General features: G+C 49.9%; 1 protein-coding gene across 1 annotated transcript in view; it reads right to left on the bottom strand.

Annotated features, from left to right (window-relative positions):
• The window catches only part of CLNK (cytokine dependent hematopoietic cell linker), a 124,814-nt gene extending 112,235 nt beyond the window's left edge, over window positions 1–12,579 (bottom strand). The window contains exons 1-2 of the mRNA XM_037045848.1: window positions 12,457–12,579; window positions 2,149–2,201 (exon numbers count right to left, since the gene is read on the bottom strand). Coding sequence (XP_036901743.1) covers window positions 2,149–2,180 — 32 coding nt within the window. The 5' untranslated portion in view covers window positions 2,181–2,201; window positions 12,457–12,579. The remainder of the gene's footprint in view (window positions 1–2,148; window positions 2,202–12,456) is intronic.
• Window positions 12,580–17,365: the final 4,786 nt, after the last annotated feature.

The raw sequence follows: 17,365 nt of genomic DNA, 5'->3' as shown, positions 1-17,365 counted from the left end.
CTACACGGGACACGTAGCACGGCCCGTGGGGCACCCTGGTGACAGAGTGTCCTCCACTACTTTAGGGTAGAGAGTGTTATGTTTAATCTTGGTGATGAAACTGCCTCCTAAACCTTTATAGGTCACAACTGCATTGTCCAACACCAAGGTCAAGATAAAGTAAACCACTGGGTGACATGCAGGCCCGCCATTCTTTACCCAACTTCCACAGGGCCGGAGATCCAGGACGTTCTGGGTCTTAGAAAAGTAATATTGTGCATGTACGGAGTACCACGTAGTATTCCCCGTGTGGTCTGGAGCAACACCCGGTCACCAAACATGCTAATGTTTCTGTCGTGAAGCGTGCGGGCACTCAATACATAAAGAGCATACACAACTTCACCTCATTACGGGTCAAGTTTTGCTGCAAATGGGTTACAAAAAGCTTTCAGTATTTTGGAGCCTTTTGAAGTTAGAATTATGGATAAGGGGTCATGAACCTTATTTAAGGACGAGCCTTCAAACCCGAGGATTTTGAAGGAGATTTAATAATACGGGGAGATGCTCATAACATAAAAGGGAATTATTGGGTGAGTGACTGGCAACAGTAGGAGTTTTAAAAGTCCTGAAATTTTAAAATATGACTCAAAGATAGGAAAAGTGACCTGAAACCTGTATGGTTTCCTGTTAGACCTTTCTGGCGCACTTCTCAGTGGATGCTTTGGGGGGCTCTAGCTCTGCTGCGGGTCCCCATTCAGGAAGCAGCCTGGCCAGTGCAGGGCACCTGCTTCCTGGAAAGGCCCAGAAGTGGGCTCTTCCAGAACCCTCAGGACTGCAGCACCATGGTTCTATTGGGTCTGTCCGGAGTGATGATGAGATGCCCCACCCGCTGACCCGGCCTTGAGAGTCAATGGGGCGGCGCACAGCTCCACACTCCCCCGCTGCCCCAACTTACACCCAGTGCACGCACCAGAGGAGCGGAGCCAGGCTTCTGGGAGTTCAGTGGATCTGCTGGGAGAGGTCATGTGAAAGGGCCTGCTAACTTCAGAGGTCATTTAGCACCAATGACATCGGACTCCTTAGCTTTTGAAGAGCCTTCTCGTCTCTTTACAGGATACTTAACTGACTTGCTTCACATACAGCTCACGCTCTTGGAAGCCAGGAATGGATCTCATTCCTCTTCATAACAGAGGTGCCAAGTTCAGTGCTGACACAGCCCTGATGTGGGAGCTGCTGCCTCCTTGTCATGCTGGACACGGCCCCTGTGCCCGCCTGTGAGACCCAGGCATTGCCTGGGTGCCCTGTGCTGCCCCTCAGCTCCCTCTGGGCCTGGGATCTCCCCAGATACCAGGCAGCCCTCCTCTCCCAGGCCAGATCCTGATTTCCAGAGGGAGAGTAAAGCAACCTCTCCAGTACCCGGAGGGTTAGTTAGGTAACTTCCGAATGTCGTCCAGCCCCAAAGTGACAGAGCGGAGATGACCCCAGGTCTGCTGGACTCGGAAGCTCGTGTTCGGTCCCGCACGTGCGCTCTGCTGCTCCTCTTCCACCGAGGCGAGCAGCTGAGCTATCCTTCCAGTTGGCAAAGTCAAGCCGATCAATAGATAAGCAGATTGATTTCAAAACAAAATTAGGACACCAGTTTTTCTCAGTTGAAAGGTCTTCTTTTCATTATTAATATTTCTCCCAACTTGGAGGTCTGGTTGTATGAATTACTATAATTGTAGACGTCAGGAAGGGTGGGTTTTTGGCCGGATCGCACACGCACTCGGAAATCTTAAGCTGACCAGGTCACCACTCTGAGGGTTCCCAAGGAGGAAGCCGATTCCAGCTTCTCTGCTGTGGGAACAAGTGTGCTAAGCTCTCTTCTTCTAATTCTACCTTCCCACGGGGTAGGGGTGAAGCAACAGAAGATATTTCCGTGCCCCTCGTCCCTGCCCCCACCACACACCTGTGCTGGGCAGCAAGTGGCCTGGGCGCAGAAAACCAGCTGTGACTGGGACAGGTATTCACCGGACCCTGCTGCACGCATCCTCAACCCCACCTGTCAGGCTTGGCCTTGACACTGGACATGACCTTCCCATGGGCCGGGGGGACGCCTTGGCATCATTCCTTAGTTCATATTCTGGGATAGGGGGAGGTTCGGGCTCACAGCCACACAGAGGTACTTACTGTTTGTTCATAGCTCTTGGCACTGGGCACATGAGAGGGATCTTCGACTCAGCCTGTGGGGACAACAGCAGACCTGTTAGTGGGCCTCACACACCACGTTTTAATCCTGGTGAACGTGCTACTGTTGCTTCTCATTAAAATGGGATACAGGTGTCGGCTCAGAGGAGCTGACAGAAAGCGGACCAATCCAGGTTGGTAATTGGTTTATTTCTGGAGCAGGGTGGGGGCGGGGACTTCTTCCTTGACGGGCTGTCCCCTTCCTGACAGCAGTCATCCCATCTGCCCCGGGGAGTGGCGCGGACGCGACCCGGGCCGGCGGTCCCAGGCGAGCAATTGCGTGCCTCCCCTGGGCACCCCGGGCATGATCGCCTCGGCCTGGCTGGCTCTGCTCTGGGGCATCTGTGAGCATGTGGAGAAGGAGCGCTTTGCCTTTGACAAAGGTGTAGCTTTGCCATGAAATATTTATTAGGAGTTGCATTTATACACTGTTTCCCATCGGATGCAGGTTTTTATTGGGGGCTTGTGTTCACCCACACAGGAGAGGTCGTTAGCCCTGTTTCTCATGTATTGTACGTCAGCCGCAGGGACCCTGGGAATAGTCGGCAAGGGCGTCTCGTCAACAATCATACTGTATCGACACAAAGACCCTGGGAGGCATAAAGGGTATTATTGCCCATTGTGTCAGTTGGGGTTCAGGCAAAACACAGATGACACCCCCAAATTAGATAACTCGAGAAGTTCAATGAGCCTGTTTAAAAGATGTGGACAGGGTGAAGGGAACCCCAAAGCACAGGGAAGTGCCTGGTGGTGCTGCTACCACGCCCGGGCCTGTGTGCAGCTGGTGGGATGCGGAGACAGACAGGCGGATGGGAAGAGGGCTGTGGTTTCAGGTGAGGGACCCACAGGCTGGGAGCTGCTGTGGGCAGCGGGCGGGATAAAAAAAATCCCTTTTCATGCTCCCCCTGCCCTGACTCTCCTGCTGCTGTCCCCTGTTAGCTAAACTCAACAGGCAGCCAGGGGTAGGAAGCCATGGACACGGTTTCTATCCACCAGCCTCCTGGGCTCCCAGCTGAGGGCAGTGGGGTACAGAGCAGACCTTGCAGTTAAAGAGAGTGAAGCCCATGGAGGTTAAACTACAGGCCCAAGAGCACCCATATTTTCTGCAATGGAAACCCAGATTCACTGGATTCAGAAACTCTGTTTTTTAGCCAGTCACCGTATCGCACCCCACTGAGCGTCAAGCATTTCCAGTTTATTCTGCCATCCGTCTATCCACGCATCCATTCATCCAAATGCCGCCTACTGAACACTTGCTTTGTGCAAACGTTGTGCCCAGTGAAACACAGTCCCTGCCCTTACGGCACTCCTGAAACTCAGTGTAACACAGCCTCTGCACCCCTCCACGGCGGCTGTACTCAACCTTCTTTGTGAAAACTGAAGTGTATAAAGCAAGACAAAAGGAATCCCAGCTCTGCCTCGGAGGGCCAGAGGAATCTTTCCAGAGGAAATAGTACTTGAGTTGGCTCTTGCAGAGTAAGTCTGTCTTTTTAGGCTTAGAATTAGGGAAGGCGTCTGGACAAATGGAACAAACGCCACATGCAAAGGTGTGTAGGTGTTTGAAAGCACAGTGTGCACGAGGGGCCGTGCACAGCTTGGGGGGACGGCAGAGGATGGCGGCTTGGATGTTGGTAGGGAAGGGAAAGGAATTTGGGAGGGCCCATTGGATTCCCCTTGTCAAAGACCATGCATGCTGAAGGGTGGGATTTGGATTTGAGCCCTGTGACCTTGGACCGGTAACTGCAGGAAAGTCACTAAGGAACTAGGGCCGAGCTCCAGGTCCTCAGACACGCTGTGAGCGACCCCACGGCCACATCCTCTGTTGGGTGCTGCTGGGTGGGTGCATGATGCAGGAAAAGGGGAGGCAGCTGCGGGGCTCTCTGGAAGGCGTGTGCGGCATCGAGCTCACGGCCTCCTTGGGAAGCTGTCCCTCCCTGGGGGTGGAGAAGGGGGCCTGAGCCTCCGTCCATACACCACAAACAGTGCACATCGAATCCGGGAGGTGTTCTGGACTGAAAGTTGAGGGACGCTGTTCAGTCCACTGCTGTCACTAACTAGCTGTGTGACTTCGTAGGAGCGCTTGGCCTCCCCTCATTTATAAATGGTAGCATCCCTCTTTCTCTTGTGCTATTAAGTGTGAAATAAGCTGGTGTGCATGGAAATGTCTTACAAACTATAAAGTGACACGGAAATAGGGATATGTAAGTCCATGTAGGACAAAGTAAAGTCGGCAGTTTCAACAGCAGTCCTGGTGTGTTTGGGTGTCTGGGGTTACTGACGGGGATCTTTGGCTATCGATAGTGAGAGGGGTTACATTGCTAGCTTATGGGGACACAGGGCAAATTTGCCTTTGCCTTCCTCACTTTAGGAGCCTCCGTCCCTTAAATGTCCCACAGTCCTGCCCTTCCCTTGACAGCATTAATCAGCAGTGCGGAAGCAGCTTCACTTGGGGCGAAGACTTACTAGTCTGCGCTCACGAGGGGCTCCCCCAGGTGCTTGGCTCTCAGCCAGCTCTGTGTCCAGGGCGGAGGAACCACGAGGGGTAGCACGGTCCCTTCCAAGGCTTCCTGCCTTGGCTCAGAGGCCTGGGGAGGTGGCCAGGGCAGCTGCTTTCTGGCCCTGTCCCTGTCAGCCTCTGGGTGGCCTTGTACAAGGCATCATAAGGCTCTGGGCTTCAGTTTTCACCTGCAAAATGAGCTAGTTGGTCCCAATAGGTCTCTTCCAGCTCAAAGATTTCATAGAAAGCTTCCATGTAAGAAAACCACAATCTAGTCATATTTGGTGACAAAAATGACCTTCAAAAGTTGGAAATGTGCTATGTTTCTTTTTATTGTTTTTTCCAATTTCCTTACACAGTACCGATGCAGTAAGCTTGCCAAGCTCTGGCACCTAGGACCGGCGGGTGGGAGGGGGTGGGTGTGGGGTGCATGGTGGGAGGGAGTTGCTGACGGAAACTTTCGTGAACCATTTGATCTGGAACGTGAGGGCTCAGGCAGCTTGCAGTTTGAAATTTTAATAAAAGTTCTAAAAAGGTATTTTTCCTATATCTTTTGAACGATGGGAGCAGTCCATTATACAAAAAGAAGTTTAAAACCTCCTCTAGAGAGCCCGAAGTTCTCCGGCATCTAAAACGCAGAGTTGCAGGGTCTCAGGGACCCCGTCAGAGTGCGAGGCGGCCCGGCAGTGTCGTCCGCACGACAGAGTGCATGCCACCGTCCCAGCGCACAGCTCTCTGCTCAGAGCGGAATGTCTAAGATGCTTCTGAGAGCCCTGTGGTCTCCCTTATCCGATCTCCCTCATTTGGCAAAGGATGTGGTGAGAAGAAGGAGTGTGGAGTCAGACAGAATTCCATGTCCATAGGTGTTACACAGATAACGTGCTACAGGACAGACGAGGCCCTTCCCTTCCTGACGTGTGCTCTTTTCCCGGAGAAGGGAATGAACACTGAATGCCTGTTATGTGTCCCCTAGCCCCTGGCTCGGCAACCCCATAGGATCCCTGCTGTCAGTCTTCTTTTCTACAAAACCAAACAGATGTGACATTGTGTGTAGAATAAGCTGGTACTGCAAACCACTGGCTTGGACATGCTTCTGTCATGTGTTTGGGCAACTATCTACCTCAGTTTGCTCATCTCTAAAATGGGGGCAATACGACAGCTACCTGCAGGGCTCTTGTGATGATGACATGAGAAGCTAAGTTACTTGAGGTGCAGAGGAATGGTGATTAACAGGGACTCAACCTTTAAGATTAGTGAAGGGCCCTGTATCGCTCTTGGGTTTTACTTTGCTGAAACAATAAGCCCTTTTCTGCTGTATGCACTACCGGGGGTGGGGCAGCATGGATTCTCACCCCTGTCTGCCCTTCGGAATTCCCTGGGGGGCTTTCCAAAGCCCCGATGTCCTAGAAAATTTGACCTAGTTGTTCTGGGGCTGAGCGTTGATACTTTGTAGCCGCAGGTGTTTTAAGGGGCAGGAAGGCAGAAGGGAGTGGCCAGGAGAGCGTCAGCCCCTGTCGTCCCCGTCTCTGCGGTTCCACTCACGGAGGATGTTTTTTCATTGTTGGGGAGAGTACCAGATAACCACGAAGCTCATCCTGAATGGAGATCTAGGGACTGTCATGGCTCATAAACCGTGCCCCCCTGCATGTCCTGTTGTTTCTGAGTGAACGTTCAGTGAAATGTGTAAAGAAAACCCACGAAATCCAGACATTTCTGACATAGATGAGAGTGGGAACGTCTTCTAATCTCACCACGCAGCTGTTTCTGCTGGTCAAGTCTACAGGCCGCCAGTGAGTGGAACGCAGGCTTGCGCGCCCGTCGCCCATGGTAGCATTTGTCCACAGATTCTGCACACTGAGGGTCTGCCACGTGCGGGGCACTGTCCGGGTGTTAGGAGACCACAGAGCAATGCTCTGCCCGCATAGTCCCTGAGTGCTTCCTCGGTAGTGCTGCACAATGGGAAGGGGTGAGCTTCCACATGTATCGGTAAACAACAGTGGGACCAGAGGTGTTGTTGGCCTGCAGTCTTACCAAGAGGGTCCTGCCCAACGCCCCCGCAGAGGGGACTCACGCATCTCCCTGCGGGGCCAGTGGAGGGAATTCCTCCAAGCTCCTCCATCAAGCTCCTTGGAAGTAACCCCGCCCCTAGCGGGGCCATGGTCATGGGAAGGGTTGGGATTCCAAGCTGAGGAGTCCCCAGGCCTGCAGGTCTTTCTCCAGGGGGCTTCGGGGTTGAGACGTCTGAGATCAAAGGGCTCTGTGGGGTGCTTTCTGTCACGGCCTTGGCTCAGGGACCCTAAGAGGCTGCTGTGCCCCAGTCACGGGGAAAATCTTGCCATGGTTTGCTTCTTCACTCTCTGGAGGAACCAGGGCATTCATTTCAGCTTCTCTTCCTAATTCACCACAGAAATAGAGCATAAGGGTGGCTTCTGCTGTTGAAGTGACACTCAAGTACCATCTGTCAGTCACAGCAGGGCACTTGGTGCAAACTGTGCTAATCTGTCCAGCACTGGCTCTTCCCTGGGGACAATGGTACAAACCCCTGGGCCCTCAAGAAGAGACCTAGCCCTGACTTCAGGGGCCCGTGGTCAGAGAGGGACCCAACCAGAGGAGCCCCTGGGCCCTGGCGAGTCCACAGGGGGAGGCTGCCTTTTTTTGTGATGCTGGTTTATTTCTCTGGTGAGGGAAAAATGCCAACGGGGTTACAACTTAGACCCCACCTGCAAACCAAATCATAAACACCAACCAGGAAGCAAGCTGCCTGACTGTGTACCGGGTTCTATAGCACAGGCTGGAGAGCCAGAAGATGCTCATAATGAACTTTGTTTGATTAAGAAATCTATGCTCCCATTTTAGTAATGGAGTTCCTGTGGGATTTCTGGACCCCTAAGGAGCTGGAGCGTGTTGGGCATCCAAAATGAACCCCAGTTTGAGAAACACTGCTCTGCCCTACGTTGCCCCCTGTAAGCCTCACCACTCCCCTCCAGGGAGAAAGGGGGCCATGGGAAAGAGGTGCACAGCATGGCTGGGGTCCCGACAGTAAAGGGGCTCCTGCCCCGACCACCCGTTTTAGCCAAATAATTCCACTGTTGGGAAGGGATGGTCCCATTGATTATATCTGAGTAGCTAGCTCACTGAGTACTTCGGGGTGGAAAGGCATTTTGTAAAGACAGTGGATGTGATGGTCAAAACACAGAAACCTTTCAGAAAACTAAAATAAAGGAGATGAGACTATTCAGATTGGGAGCGTCTTTCAGATTTCCAAAGGATGTGCAGTAAACTTGGGCATGAAGCCAGGATGCCTGCTTCTGAGCTCAACACCCGCCTGGGGGTCTCAGCGAATGTGCTCGGAGCCGAGATATGTTTTATAAATAGATTGCACTTGGGTGTGGATCTTAATCCGAAGGTAATTAGTACCCTTACGGTATGGATGTGTTAAAGCACTGGGATGACCCACGCAGCACGGCCCCCGGTGTCCCGGGGAAGCCTGGCTCTCCGGTGGGGGTTCCCCAGCGCTACCGAGGGAGCGCGCACAGGGAAATGTGTTCATCCGTATTGCTGCCGCATTTCACCAGATCCTAAATGAATGTTTCATGAAGGTAAAACAATGCTTCTACAGTAAAGAAATATTTTTGTTCCCAAACATTTCTCACTTATTCCTTGAAGATAAAGCTTATAAAAATGCGGGCCTCTGTCTGTGTCAAAGTTTAAGCACCCTTCTTTTAATAATGATGATGTGCCCGAATAGAGACGGGTGCAGATCGCTGGAGAGGATATGGAAATCAGCCGCAAGGTCAGATTCGGCTGTGCCGCTCAAACTGGGTCAATGCTGGAGGAGAAGGTCCGAATTAGGGCTTGATGCTTTTCCTCATTAAAACAGGAAAACAAGGAAAGGACTGAATATAAAATACATAGAGCATACATCTGACGGTCTCGGCACCCTCACATCCAGTGTATCCAGAGTGATGGATGTGATCCGGAGTCGAGGGAGGGAGTAATGTATTTGAGAAAGAGAGTTTGGGTGTGTGTGCCGGGGTGGGGGGAGAGAGAGAGGGAAAGGGAGAGAGAGAGAGAGAGAGAATAGCATGCACGAACCTTGAGTAAACATGTTGAAACCAAGATTTATCAGATGCAGCTGTTAATGAATTTGCTCTCAATTCTATGTAATTTTCTTCTGTTTTCATATAAAAATGAGAAAGTTACATTTTAGAGATGCTCCTACTTAGAAAAAGATATATGCTGATTGGATTTCTAACTCTATACCCTGGTCAGGGCAATCAGCTAAATTGAATTAAATATAACACTTAATTTTATTGGATTTCCAATAAGTGGAGGCATTTAAAGTCAAATGGATTGTTATTATAGATTTTTTTGAGGAATAAGGGAGATTGCTCTCCTCATTTTTCTGCTATTATATATTGGCATATATATTTTTAATAAAAAAATTTTCAACTGTCTTGGTAACAAGTAAATTCCCTTAAGTATCTCAAAGCCAAGTGCATTCACTTTTTATCTTTAAATTATTTTGCAAAGACGCTAATGAACTGGTGCATAGATCGTTTCAGAATTTAGTGCTCCTGGTCCTTCTTGTTTTCAAAAGCTATCTCTGTTCTGTTTTGCAGAAACGGTTCCCTTCTAGGGTAAGAATTTTGTCTCTATCCTTTAATTTCGTTTTGTACTAAATAGTCTCTTTTTTCCTCGATTTTTCTCATTTGCTCTTTCTGCTTCCTCATCTTCCTTTTTTCCTCTGTCCTTTCTCCTTTCTTCCCTAATTTTCCTCCCCCTCTTTCCTTTCTTGCTTTTTTTTGTTCTCCTATCATTAAATTTGCTTTACTGTTCAGATAAAATGAGACTGTAACAAAAAAAAAGAGATGATCAAGAGTCTCATGACACATTTCCTCTATTATAAAGTTTAGCTCACCCTCCTTTTGGTTGGGGGGTGGGAATCACCAACATCCCCCCCAACATCCCGCACCCATGATGGATGCTCCATTGTCAGACTCACGCCTGGGGGGCAGTACTGAGCCACAGTTTAGAAAAAGAAAGATAGGAGGGAGCAAAGTCTGACTCAGGGGTGGAGACTCGCAGGTGCCACAACGCACAAGCCGGCCCCGCCTCCGTGGGCGAGGCCAACAGGGCCGGCCCAGGGGTGGAAGCACTGTCCTTCTTTAAACACTTATTAGGCACCTGTTGTATACTGGTCACTTTCTCAGGAGCTCTTTCAGGATCAAAAATGGTCTCAAAAAAGTTTGAAAGAAAACTTCAAGTCCAAAGACAGGGAGTGAAAAGCCAGGTAATCTAACCAAGACTGGACTAAGACTGGGCTAAGAATACCACTAATTAATAGTACTAATAATAATGCCATTTACTGAATAATGCCAGGAGTCTATGTAGGACATCCTGTTTAATTTAGACTCCACTGTAAGACAGCAATCCGAGTGACTCAGATTTTTCAGTATTAAATAATTTCGTCATTTTGTTCAGTGCGAGTCCTCTTGAGCCAAATCTGTCTGGGGAACAAACGCACAGTATGGATTCGGATGAGCTCATCACCTAATTTGTACCTTCAAGTGCATTTAGAACTGAATTCCTGAATTGAACTTCCCCCAAATAATTAACTCTTCCTTGGTCCTTTCTTTGATTCTTTTAACAACCCCCTAGCAAGCTGTGTGGGAGGCAGGTCTCTCAGCCCAGGAATGCTGAATACCAGGGCTTGAGTCTGTATCTGTGGTCCAATGCTGGGACAGACACCACCGTCCTCCTGTGACACCAAACGAGGTCATGGAAGTGAAAGTGCTCTGTGAACTTGAAGCTGTTACACAAGTACAGTTCACCAGGTACTTACTGAACAGTTTCTCCGAGCCAACGCCACGAAGAACCCTAAGGGTTTGGAACTGGTGAGGAGTGTTCTAAAGAAATTTCCATCAATTGTCATTAAATCTTAATATTTTCAGAGGATTGGTACATTTGGGGAGTTGTAAGATACTACCAAGGCTTTGATAGATAATATATTAAAATAAATATAAAAATGATGAGGTTATATTTCTGTAGAATCACCTCAAAATAAGACTTCTTTAGATCAAAATTCTTTACAAGGGGAAAAAGGCCAAAGAATCTCATGATGGTCTGTCTCAAAGTAAAATGAACTGATGATAATTGTGCTAAAAATGATAAGAGATACTATTATTAACAGTGCACTTAATAATAGCTAGACACTGGCATATGGAACGTATTATGCATTTCCATGGGGGCTGCTCCCCACAGTTTGTTATTCTTGGTTCTTTTTCTTTATTAAGTGCTCATATTGGACCAATATATCCTGGTGTGCCTCAGTCTTATTGATAACTTACTTGGCAAAGTTACCAGAAATTTTGGTTCAATCTGTTCAAGATCTTAAACCTAACTGAGATTCAACGACCTAACTCTACTCCACAACTGAATCTCTCTGGCCATTCTATCTCTTTCATACCAGGGTGAGAGCACAGCCTGGAGCAGCCCCAGAACTCAGGTCTCGGTGGGCCTCGGCGGGCGCCTGGGACGGTGGGCGTTGCTGCTTTGTGCAGCAGTGATCATGAAGAGGCAGTTCTAGGTCCCAGCTGTGCTACTCACAGTGTGACCCTCGCAACAACCCTGCACAGCCACCATTGATCCACTTCCCGAGGGTCTCTTCCTTGTCAGACACTGGGTGTGCATACAGACCCTGCACTCACTCTCATCCTCAGAGTAAGCCGCCAAATCTACCCAGTTCAAATCACAGTACACCGCCAACAGCTAGCCGGAGCTAGGAGAGCTCTCAGCTACTGAGCCCAAGACACACGTGAAGTCACACACGACTTTTGCATTCAGTCTCAACTGATCGCAAAGCCTCCTCTCTTTCCACATCTCCATGATGTTTATCCACTGTCTGTCTGAGCCTCAGCTTCACCATGTTTTAAATGAGCCAATACTGCCCTGCCGATGCCATTAAGTTGTTAAGATCATTGACTAAGAAGCTGTGTCCAAAGGCTCTGTCAGTTCTACGAGGCTGTGGGAATATTACTGTTCTCTAACGAGCGTACTAAAATAAAATCTTCATACGTTTACCCGCACTCACCAATTCTGTGGTCAGTGTGGGCCTATAAAGTACAGACACTCCTCTTTCCTGTCTCACTCTAGTTTATTATTTGCTTGTTCTTGCCAAGAACAACCTGGCAGAGACACCTCCTGGCATGCTTGGAGGTGAGCATTTTCCCCCGACTTTGCTCGCCTCGGGCTCCTTGCCTGGTCTGCATGATTCGAAAGTCACACCAAAGCAGAAAGAAAACCATCTCAATTCAGAAAAGTTAAAAACGTACTTCTATACCCATAGGGACTCCAGGAGTTGACATCTACTTTCGATGACCCACTCGAGTCGAGGCTGCCTTTTTAGGGGGCTGTCCCAATAAAGGTCAGAGAAGAAAGCCGGCAACCAGGCTGGCCTTTGGGTTTTTGTGGCAATCAGCCAGGGAGCCCCAGCTCCAGAGAGAGAAAATTGAAAGCCTTTCGTTTTTTTCATGTTTTATGCGTAGATGTCTAGAGCCTTTTTCCCAGCGGAATGAAGGGACCGCTCAACGCGGTGTTAAGGAAGCTGGCTTTTTTAATGCCGGTGGAGGCTTTTACAAGAAGCAGGACATCCCATGCTAGAAAAACCCGTTTTACCCAGGGGCAGCTCTTTCCTAATGACTGTTGGTGATGGTGAGGTGGCCACTCGGATGGCCCTGGCCTACCTAGTTTACCTGAACAGCGTGGCGAGTGCAAGAGGCCCCAGGCTGAGGTGTCGGTCTGCTGGGGCAGCTGTGGCGGCATCGCGGAGGCTCCGGGAGCTGCTCGCCTGTCCACCGATGGGCTGGGTTATTCTCAACGCGAAGCTGTGACCTTCAGCAGGAGGCTCCTCCTAGGTCGGCTGTGGGTTTGGTTTCCTGTGCAGTGCAGCCACAGACCTTCGCTGGTGTGACCCGTGTTCGGGTAGGACTTCCTCCTCGTGCGTTGAAATGCAATGAAGCTGCAGGAGGCCGAGGGCTCCCAACCTGAGGGGTGTCCTTAAAGACACACGGTATCCTCGTGGGGCACTTTGCAATTTCCAGAACACCCCAACACAGACTGCTGAGTAACATTCACACACAAAAGGTGGGCTTTGCTGGACTCATTTCGCAGACACACAGAACGCTAATTATCTTGTGATTTGACCTTGCCAATGGCTTCCTGAGTCCACCCAAGGCATGTGGACCAGATCCACCAGGTGTTACGAGCAGAACTCGGGGACAGGGATGAGACACGCCCGGCTGCCGTTCCTGCTGTATTAATTATTAGTGATGTGATCTTCAGCAAATTTTGATTTCTGTTTCGACTAATTTCCATTTTGTGATGGAGAGATGATATATACGTATTAGAGATATTCCAAGACATGAACATCATGTGCGTAAAGACACGCTTCGATGTTTCCGGCATCTGTCGGGAGTTCCGCCTGATTCCTGTCCTCCTTCACCTGGTCCACTGAGGCTGGCACGAGTCCTCAAAGGTGCCTGCTGTCCCGCTCCTGTCCTTGGCACTCGACACAACTAGTGTGGAATTCCATGATAAACACCAATATCACTGAAATTCAAAGGCAGAGGTTTCTATTTTCTCGGGTAAATTACTGGGGTTTTGACCGAACGTGCACTCTACCAGTAACACCAGCGTAGCACTCGCCACGCGTGAGCTGCGTGCCAGGCACTGTGCCCAGCTGTCCAAAGGCCTCATCTCACTAACACTTAGCAATGGTCACAAGAGGAAAACATGCCTGATCCCATTTTGGGACAGTGGATCGCCTGGAGAGGGCTCAAGCGATTTACCTACTTTATCGATTAGCTTTGGCTGCAGTAGGGGCTTAAAACTTCAGCTCATCATTTTACTTAGTTCACTACTGCGTGGTTCACAGGCCTGGACCTATGTTGGTTTCCTGGGTCCCGCCGTGAAGTTTTGCGGAGTCATGGTTCAAACCCCAGGAATGTCCTGTCTCGGAGTTTTGGCGGGTAGGAGTCTGAATCCAGGTGTTGGCAGAATTAGTTCCTCCTGAGGAAGGATGTGTTTTAGGTCTCTCCTTGGCTGGTACATGGTAGTCTTTACCTTTACGTGGCATTTTCCTTGTGTCTGTCTACGCATTTCCTCTCTTTGAAGGAAACCAGTCACCTTGGATTTGGGCCCCTCCAGAGACCTTATTTTAACATGAGCACCCCTTTAAAGACCCTGTCTCCACTAGGGTGACATTCTGAGGTGCTGGTGTCTTGGTTCGGTGGTGTTGGTGGGGCACAGTTCATTCCACCATGGGACCTGGTCATCTGGTGTCTGCTGGTGGGTTGACAGGCAGCTGGGGGACCTGAGAGTGGCACATTCATGTGTCTGTTGATTGCCAGGAAGTCAGCCAGACGCCTCGGTTTTCCTCTGCATGGCTTCTCGCCATCCAGCAGGCTAGACTGGGCTCATTCACATGACAGGCTGGGGGCTCCAGACGCAGCCAGAGAGGAAAACTCTAGTCTCTGCTTACACCTGGCTTGCTACAATCCCACAAGCCAAAAGAAATCCCACAGCCAAGTCCAGAGTGAACATGGGAGCTCACCCAAGGGGTGGATTCCAGAAAGGGAACTGTGGTAGTCTTTGGTGGCAAGTGGTCTAGTACCCAAGTTGGCATCCACGTAGTGGCTGGACTGCAGTGGGACCCAGGCCTCAGGGGGTGACAATCCCTGCATCTTACCAAAGAGGAAATGCAGACAGTTCGGTATCATGAGAATGTGGTTAATAGTGTAGGTAATGTTTGCAGCTTTTTTCCTGGAATTCATTCATTCATTCATTCACATCTATTGAATATTTATTAAGTACCAAGCGCTCTATTAGGTACTGAAAATACAACTAGGCGAAAGACACCTAATCTTTGTCCTCATGGAGCTTAAAGTCTGGAAGAGGAAAAGGTCCTCTAGATGAGGACCTGATCAGACATTCACTCATCTGGAACAGTTACTGATGTCCCCTACATGCCCTCTGTCAGGCACTGGCCTAGATGTGGGGATGCACAGGGGAGCAAGCAAAGCCTGGCCCTGGCCCTCACAGCGCTCAGACTCTAGAGGAGTAGAAAGGCACGGACTAGGAAATGCTCAGAATGGCGTGTGCTCTGAGACAGGAAGGAAAAGGACCCACAGTGCGCGGGAGGAAGTATGTTCCACTCTGAGGGTTCAGGAAAGACTTGCCTTGGGAGGCCTCTATGGTGAGCTGCCATTCACCGGACTGAAAGAGAGGAAAGGGGGAGGGGAGAGGAGGGTAAGATGGAGGGAGGAAAGGAGGAGGGAAGGAAGAAAGAGGAGGAAGAGGGGAGGGAGGACTAAAGATAGCCTTAGGAAGAACGTTCAAGGCCAGAGGGGTTGTCTGTCTAGATGCCCAGATGGAAGACAGTGAAACTTACCAGCAGGAAAGGCAGCGTGACACCAAAGCTTCTACAAAGACAGGCTGTGGTCCCCTTAGTCGAGCCCAGCTACCCACAAGTCCAGCCCATATTGTCCTCTTCCGGTCTGTCCTATATTTCACAGTCTATTAGTCATCCCTTTGGGTGACAACTCATTTTGTGTTAATTGCTTCCTGAGTCCTTATCTCTTGCTCTCTGCACTCCATGACAACACAGTTTATGGGGTCCGGAGGCCCTGCGTCATACGGGAGGGTATTGGGAACATCCGGAGGGGCTGGTGTTTTGACAGCCAGATCAAAATTACCCAGATGTACCACGGAAAGGCCGCCTGGCTTTGGGCAAAGGACTTGACCATTCTGAGTTTCCTTCATAAAATGGAGATGAGGATGCTTACTCGGAGGCGTGACTGTGAGGGTTAAATCGCTTGTCTCCTGCAGCGTGTCCATACTGTTCCGGGCATCTAATCAACCTCAGCTCCCTTGGTTTCCCCCAGGGCCCCTCGCCTGCCTCGGAGCATGCTCTGGGACCCCCAGGTACTAACTGGTGGTCAGTGACGAACCACTTGTGTGAGTAAAGCTGCGAGCCAAGCCGCCTGGGCCTTGATGGGATATTTCTGGGTCAGTGCCTGACACGGTGAATCTGCTGAGTTTTCACTTTCTGGCTGGTCCACTCAGATGAAGCCTTTGGGTAGGTTTTGTGAAGAATGACAGGAAAAAGCAAAACACCAGAAAGATAAGGAGCATGACTTTTAAGGCCCATTCATGTTGAAGTAGGTAGAACTGGGGTCCTGGGGCAGCTCTTGAGGGCCCTGTGGAGAGAGGGTCAGGTTTCTCGGTTACACTGGCTTTGTCTACATCCCCTGGCTCCACTCATGAATGAGTGGTCGCAGGTCATCTAACGTAACCGAGTCTCTCGTTTCTCACCTGCGCAAAGAAGTGTGGCCCCACCAACCTCGTAGCATTTTCCAAGCGCACGAATTGACCACCTTATCTTGCATGTGTAGGCAGACACGGCGCTACGGGTGTAACCGCAGGTCAGCTACCTGGACCCATTCAAACAGATCTCTGCATGTTTTTTCAACTTTTGTGAATCTAATGCCCAGGAGGAGAAACTAATATTTTATCCACACTTTAAACATTATTTTCCCATTCTTAAACCCTTTTTATTTTGAAATAATTATAGACTCACCTGAGATGGCAGAAATAGTAAAGAGAGGTCCTGGGAGTACCCACCCATCACCCAGTTCCTTCCCTACCCCCAGACGAACGAGCTTCCCATGAACAAACATTGTATGCAGAAACAGATGCAATTTTTAATTCAATTCCTGTCTCTTTAAACCTGAGACAATGTGTCAGAGGAGAGAAAAAGAGATGGCAAAGCCCGCCCGAACGTTACCCCTTTCCTGCTATTCTTGCTCTCTCCTCAGTTTTCTTTTGCAGTTTTTTTGAACAAAACAAATTTAGGTGATAAAAAAATTGCTGACCTCAGGAAGCATTGTGACACCATGTGGCACTTGGCTTTATCCTTTCGGTGGGTGTGACTCCTGAGGTCAGGCTCCCGACACACAACTCATCCTGGGATGGAGTAGAGGCCGGGGGTCGCACCGTTCAAGTTCTCATCGTTACACACCAGAATGAAGCGGGGGGACCGTCTGCCCCCCAACCCTGGTGGGCATGTCGTCTGTGTTATAAATTCCTAGTTGAGGGGGATGTCTCCTGCAATGGACCAAAATCCATGTATTTAATTCTTCCTTTACCAGTTATGTGAAAGCGGAGCTCCTGGGTGGAAAGGTGGGCTAATTAGCACCTGCATTTCTGATTGATTGTAGTGGAGCACCTGTTTCTGTGGTGCTTATCTTTCACCACCTTATCTTTCTGTGGTGCCACAGGCGATGTGACTCCAGGCCCCCAGAGAGGGCTCACCTCACACTAATTGCTTTCTCCTTCTGACCTCGTCTCTGGCTCCTTCAGGAAACCTGTCCGAGCCTCCCCCATCAGCTGTGGTCTCCTCTGCATCACGCGAGCACTTTCCATCTGAAAGGGGAAGTTGGCCTGAGCTGAAGTCGTGCCCTCTGCTGGATTTCAGATGTGCCCCATTTCAGTGGGGCCCGTGCCACCAGGTGGTCAACTCTGTGACTGCCAAGAAGTAGTTTTCTGGGGAAAAGCTAACATAAACCCAGCTGACATTCAAACACATCTGGCCGTGTCTGGGGA

This window comes from Sturnira hondurensis, unplaced genomic scaffold (assembly GCF_014824575.4).
Source record: "Sturnira hondurensis isolate 20B ecotype Veracruz unplaced genomic scaffold, ASM1482457v3 Scaffold0000780, whole genome shotgun sequence".
Classification (NCBI taxonomy): domain Eukaryota; kingdom Metazoa; phylum Chordata; class Mammalia; order Chiroptera; family Phyllostomidae; genus Sturnira; species Sturnira hondurensis.
This window is presented reverse-complemented; position numbering and strand designations above follow the sequence as displayed.